The sequence below is a fragment of the Micropterus dolomieu genome, linkage group LG11 (assembly GCF_021292245.1).
Source record: "Micropterus dolomieu isolate WLL.071019.BEF.003 ecotype Adirondacks linkage group LG11, ASM2129224v1, whole genome shotgun sequence".
Taxonomy (NCBI): Eukaryota; Metazoa; Chordata; class Actinopteri; order Centrarchiformes; family Centrarchidae; genus Micropterus; species Micropterus dolomieu.
In genome coordinates this window covers 208006-213711 of record NC_060160.1, presented here as the reverse complement: position 1 = coordinate 213711, position 5706 = coordinate 208006, and the positions used below count along the sequence as shown (strand labels likewise).

At 44.6% G+C, this 5706-nt stretch overlaps 3 protein-coding genes across 4 annotated transcripts in view; 1 reads left to right on the top strand and 2 right to left on the bottom strand.

The window, feature by feature from the left end:
• LOC123978993 overlaps positions 1-4824 on the bottom strand; it is a 12560-nt gene extending 7736 nt beyond the window's left edge. The window contains exon 1 of the mRNA XM_046062674.1: positions 4779-4824. The gene's annotated coding sequence lies outside the window, so the exon portion shown is untranslated. The remainder of the gene's footprint in view (positions 1-4778) is intronic.
• Positions 1-5706, top strand: part of kiaa0586 (KIAA0586 ortholog) — an 88226-nt gene that overhangs the window by 46751 nt on the left and 35769 nt on the right. For both annotated transcript variants that reach the window (XM_046062667.1, XM_046062669.1), the window contains exon 24: positions 237-403. The gene's annotated coding sequence lies outside the window, so the exon portion shown is untranslated. The remainder of the gene's footprint in view (positions 1-236; positions 404-5706) is intronic.
• LOC123978996 lies at positions 1294-4704 on the bottom strand. Its single transcript, XM_046062677.1, has 5 exons — positions 4689-4704; positions 4024-4133; positions 3881-3920; positions 3681-3802; positions 1294-2665 (listed from the first exon to the last, which is right to left on the bottom strand). The coding sequence occupies exons 4-5, from the start codon at positions 3800-3802 to the stop codon at positions 1813-1815; spliced, it is 975 nt and encodes a 324-aa protein (XP_045918633.1). The 5' UTR covers positions 3881-3920; positions 4024-4133; positions 4689-4704; the 3' UTR covers positions 1294-1812.

Sequence of the window (5706 nt, the reverse complement as noted above, 5' to 3'; positions counted from 1 at the left end):
GTGTGTGTGTGTGTGTTAATGGTGTTGATTGACAGGTGGCCTCAGAGCGCTCTGCAGGCACTGACGAGGTCACACTAAACCCAAACATCGCTCTGATTGACAGCTGTCAGTCACACTGAAGGGTCCTGTCTCATTCACCTCATTGCTGCTTTTATTCACCAACCATCACTAATCAATACATCAGGGACAAACCTCATGATCACACTCTGACATCATCACGTCTCTGTTTCTTCCAGATGTGTCTCAAGTCAGTTTTGAAGAGACCAATCAGGGCTCGGTTACCGTGGATCCAGTCGGTACTCTGACCTCAGACCTGCAGACCGACCTGTCGCTGTCTCCTCCCCCACACCTGGAGAACACACACATACTGCAGTCCTGGTCCGACAGTACGACCCACAGACAGGTAGGGAGCTCACAGTTTGAAGTGGGTCTAAGGGCCCGTCCACATACTTTTGGCCACATGGTGAGTGAATGTTAATCCCAGGCTGACCACCAGAGGGCGCCGTGTCTGCAGCGCTCACTGTGAAACAGCTGTGCTGAGGACACACAGTCTCCCAGTCAGCTGTACTGGGTCCACTGGTCTGTCTTTGTGTTTTATTCAGATCAATAACTGATCAGATCAAATCAGCTGTTCCTACCGTAAACACTGCAGGAGGAGGAACAACGAGAGCTCAGTGTAGAGCAGGAAGCATCAGCACACTGACTGCTGTTTAATTATACATAGAAACACACAAACACACAGGAAGCTGCTGTCACTCTCTGATTATTAATGTGGGGTTTTTATTTCTCCTTCGTCCCACAAACCGGGAGGAAAATCCAAAATACACATAACCTTTAACAGATATTAATAAATATACGACTATGTTGCACTATTATTATTTTCACTGTGGACTAAACTACCAACTCTTTCTGCATTAACAGATAAGAATGTTCTAACATGTTGATGATAATCAGATACATATAACAGGAGATCGTCTGCAAACAAATTTACGTGCTGCACGTTTTCAGCCAGCAGCTTCTGCAGCTGGACAGAAAGGTGTCAGGTGACCACCCGGACCAGTTTTCACCACTGCAGAGTCCCAAGTTCTGGTTCTGGTATTTCATCTTCATTTCAAATTAATACTCTTAAACCAGTCAGCTGCCAGAAAATCCAAACTCTTCAACTTCACTAAAAAGTTTGTGTTTGGTATTAATATTTTTTGATAATCAACTAACTGTAATCCTTCCATTTTTAGTTCATCAGGTGATCACTGTGTGTTGATCAGTTTCTGGGATGAAGTCAGACACGGCAGGTTTGATGCTGAATCAAGCTTTATTCAAAATGAACATGCAGCACAATAACAGGTCTTTGCTTTGACTTTTGGGAAAATAAAAATGTTGTGAGTTCACAGAGAACAGGAGGCATCTAAACTATAAAATATGATCATTATTAAACATGTAATCGTTCATTATAGTGACATGCCACAAGATAATTCACTAAGTAATATATGTGTAGCCGGAAATCAAAGCTTTTACATCTGTGATGATCAAACGTTATTTAATGGGATTATCTCAGTGGGAACCACTGCCACGTATCTTATACTGGGACCAGAAACATCTGACTGTAGAAATACATGACTCTGAAAACAGGATGTGGTTCATTACATGTTTCTTCAGTTGATGTCTGAAAGGACACAAACAGAAGCATCTATTTGTTTATTTAAAGCAGAAGCTTTCGCAGTAAACTAATGAGCTGCGACAGGAAACTGCTGCGCTGTCTCAGGATTCATGTTGTAATAAACCACCTGAGTCCCAGCAGAGTGCTGAACTGATCTAATCTCTGCTGACATACCCTCTCCTCCTACTGCTGCTTCTACTTCTGCCCCTGTCTCTGCCTGTGTTTATGCTCCTGCTTCCACCTCCTCCTCTGTTCTCGTCTCTCCTTCTTATTTGGCTTCTGCTTCTGCTCCTGTCTCTGCCTCTCTTTTTGCTGCTGTGTCTATCTCTGCCTCTATTGTTGTCTCTCCTCCTACTGCTGCTTCTACTTCTGCTGCTGTGTCGATCTCTGCCTCTGTTGTCTCCGAGTATGTTCCTGCTTCCTCCCTGTCCCGGCTTAAAGTTGTTATCAACACAAACTTCTGAAACTGTCTGCTCTGACGAGCAGCTGTAGCACTGAAATCCAAAATTTTCTGGTTTGAAACAGCGGTAAATGTTTTCGAGACCAAGCCCAGAATTCCCAAGGTCTTGCATTGTATTTATCAACGTTTTTTTATGAATTATACCACCTCTACGAGGCTTATCAAAGACTGTTGTAAACACAAAGGCATAATTACCCCAAGGTGATAGATTTTCTTTTGTTAAGTATTGAAGGATGTTGTCATTATCATTATTTGGGTTTGCACACCTTTGTCCACACGGGGACAGGAAAGAGTAGATGAGCAGGAAGTTATTCTTTCTGTTTCCACTAAATTTTTGCAGGTTTGTCAGGACTCGAAATTCTGCATGGTAATTTTGTCCTTTGTTTTCAGGTTTGGCTATGACAATACTGTTGCCTGTATATACTTGATTTTGCGTTTCAACTGTGTCTTTAACACCTCGTTCTTCCCAAAGCATTTTACCAAGTGTGTTTTGGTCTCCGCTCAGTGGGATGTTCGCAGCCAGACAGTAATGTCCTGTTATCCCGTACCTGTTGAAGGAGAAAGATGCACAAACTGTAACATAGGACTGAGATGATCTGATACAGAGAGGAAGGTCAAAACTCTGGGGTCGTATTCACAGAGGATCTGACCTCTGCACAAGCAGCTCTCCTACACATCACTAACACACAAATTTATCTGAAGAGCTTTGCACAAAGCTGCTGAGAGAAGACAAGGAGTTTTAAGAGTTTTAAGAAAGTCTCATAGACATCTGTGTAGGATCATAAATTCTGACTGTGAAAGCTGAAATTCATAAAACAAACAGCACCGGTACCATAAACACAGTACGTCCATGTAAACCCGGAAGATGAAATACCAGCAGTTCCTCCATCTGAACTAATGAAAGTCAATCAGCTCTTCTGAGTGTGAACAAAAAACTTTGAAAATCTTAAGTTAAGTCATTTCTATGGATGCTGGGAGGCGCTGCTGTCTTCCTCTGATTGGTTATATTTCCCGGGCTGTTAATATGAGTTTGTCTACATTGTGCCTGATGGAGGTCTGCAGCCCGAAACTTTGTTAATAAAGTCCTGACAAGTGAACAAAAGTGTGCAGGATTCTTTGTTTTTTTCACGTGTCCACATTGCACAAAATCTGATCTTCCCTGCAGCCAGAACACGATCACAGCAGTTTCCAGTGAACTTCCTGTTTGATCTCCTCGACATCAACAGCTAAAGTCCGGCTTCATAGAGACCCATCAGAAATAAAATCCATGTTCCTCTGGATAATCCACAACTCTCACTGTCACCAGTTTTGTATTGAAAAAGTTAGAATTCAGTAAAGAGTCCTGATGAAAACTGTCCTCAGTGAGTTCTGTGGATCATCCAGAGGAACAGGGACTCTGTTGACAGAAAGTTTTAACATATACAGATATTTCCAAACCTGGAGACATAAAACTATCTGAGTGGGCAGATTAGAGGGAGCTAATGATGCTTTTAAACCTGGGTTAACTGACACTTCATGTCCTGTAAATGGCATAAAATACAGTCACACTGCGAGTTTACTCACTGACTCCTGACGTGCGTTGTGATGGCCTGTACAGTACGAGTCAGCCAGTCCACGTCCACATCAGCCAAATTGGTCCCAGCTGAGAGCAGGAACACCAGCATCATCCAGGGCAGGAGATTCATCTGAACAGCAGAACATCAGTGTTTAGTTGACCTCCCAGTTAATCAGTTCAACTCCTAAATGATCGAAAAGTTTCTCACCTTCACTGCTGTTTCCAACAAGCTGCTCGTCTCCAACAAGCTGCAACAGGAAAGATTCAAAAGTAAATGAACCTGCAGCAAAGTGAAACCAGGTTCTGGACTGAATTCAGCTCTGGACAAACTGCTGTTGGCGGTTTATTTACCTGCTCAGGTGGAGGAAGCTTTCTGCTCTCTTCAGCTGTACAAGTGGAGGCGGTGATGCTGTTTGCAGTAATTTATAGGGGGGAGGGGGGGCAGGACAGGCAGTCCTCAGCTTAATCAAGACATTTAAAAATGGGGAAGAAAGAAAAGATGTTATCACACATCTGAAACCTCCCTGTCCACTGACTCTATCCATAAAACTAGATCTTAATGAAATATGAGAAATGTTTTTTGTTTCTGGACTCAAAAAGAACGATCACGGTCAGGTAAACTAGCTTAAAAGCTGATTGTGAATCACATAAACCAGTTTAAAACCTGTTTCAGATCTAGATTCTCCGTGTGGCTCGTGGTCAGTAAAGAAAGACAAATCATCTTTAACTGTCACATAGAGTCCAGATGCAGGAAATCAGTGGGAGCCTTTACTCACTAATACAGCTCGTTACCAGCTTGTAAACCTCCAGAGGTCATCAGAAAATCCTTTAATAGCAGCTTAATGAGCCCTGCAATGAATCTCTGATACAAACCCCTGATGTTCACCCTTTCTGACTGAAATTACAACTGATTTTAAAAAGAATTCATCAGGACTGATTCAAGAAATGATCAGATGTCTGTTAATTCCTTAAAGTCTGAACTTTCAGCTGTTTAGAAAAAGGTGAAGACGACAAACTGTGATCTGTGTGTTGAAATGTTGAACTTCCTCAGTGTGGAACAGAGATAAGATGACGACTTCTGCTGCCTGGATGACCGACACTTTCACCTGAAACCAACTGCTGTGTTTACAAAGAGGTTTCATCATCTGTCAGCAAGGGTCAAACGTCAGAGGCCTGGTTTTAGAGGTCTTAGGCCTGGTTGCAGAGATCTGGGGACTGGTTTTAGAGGTCTGGGGACTAGTTGCAGAGGTCTGGGGACTGGTTTTAGAGGTCTGGGGACTAGTTGCAGAGGTCTGAGGACTGGTTGCAGAGGTCTGAGGCCTGGTTTTAGAGGTCTGGGGCCTGGTTTTAGAGGTCTGGGGCCTGGTTTTAGAGGTCTGAGGCCTGGTTTTAGAGGTCTTGGGCCTGGTTGCAGAGGTCTGAGGCCTGGTTGCAGAGGTCTTGGGCCTGGTTGCAGAGGTCTGAGGCCTGGTTTTAGAGGTCTTAGACCTGGGTGCAGAGGTCTGGGGACTGGTTGCAGAGGTCTGAGGCCTGGTTTTAGAGGTCTTGGGCCTGGATGCAGAGGTCTGAGGCCTGGTTTTAGAAGTCTTAGGCCTGGTTGCAGAGGTCTGGGGACTGGTTGCAGAGGTCTGGGGACTGGTTGCAGAGGTCTTAGGCCTGGTTGCAGAGGTCTGGGGACTGGTTTTAGAGGACTTGAGACTGGTTTTAGAGGTCTGAGGCCTGGTTTTAGAGGTCTGAGGCCTGGTTGCAGAGGTCTGGGGACTGGTTTTAGAGGTCTGGGGACTGGTTGCAGAGGTCTGGGGACTAGTTGCAGAGGTCTGAGGCCTGGTTTTAGAGGTCTGAGGCCTGGTTGCAGAGGTCTGAGGCTTGGTTGCAGAGGTCTTGGGACTGGTTGCAGAGGTCTGAGGCCTGGTTGCAGAGGTCTGGGGACTGGTTGCAGAGGTCTTGGGCCTGGATGCAGAGGTCTGAGGCCTGGTTTTAGAAGTCTTAGGCCTGGTTGCAGAGGTCTGAGGACTGGTTTTAGAGGTCTGAGGC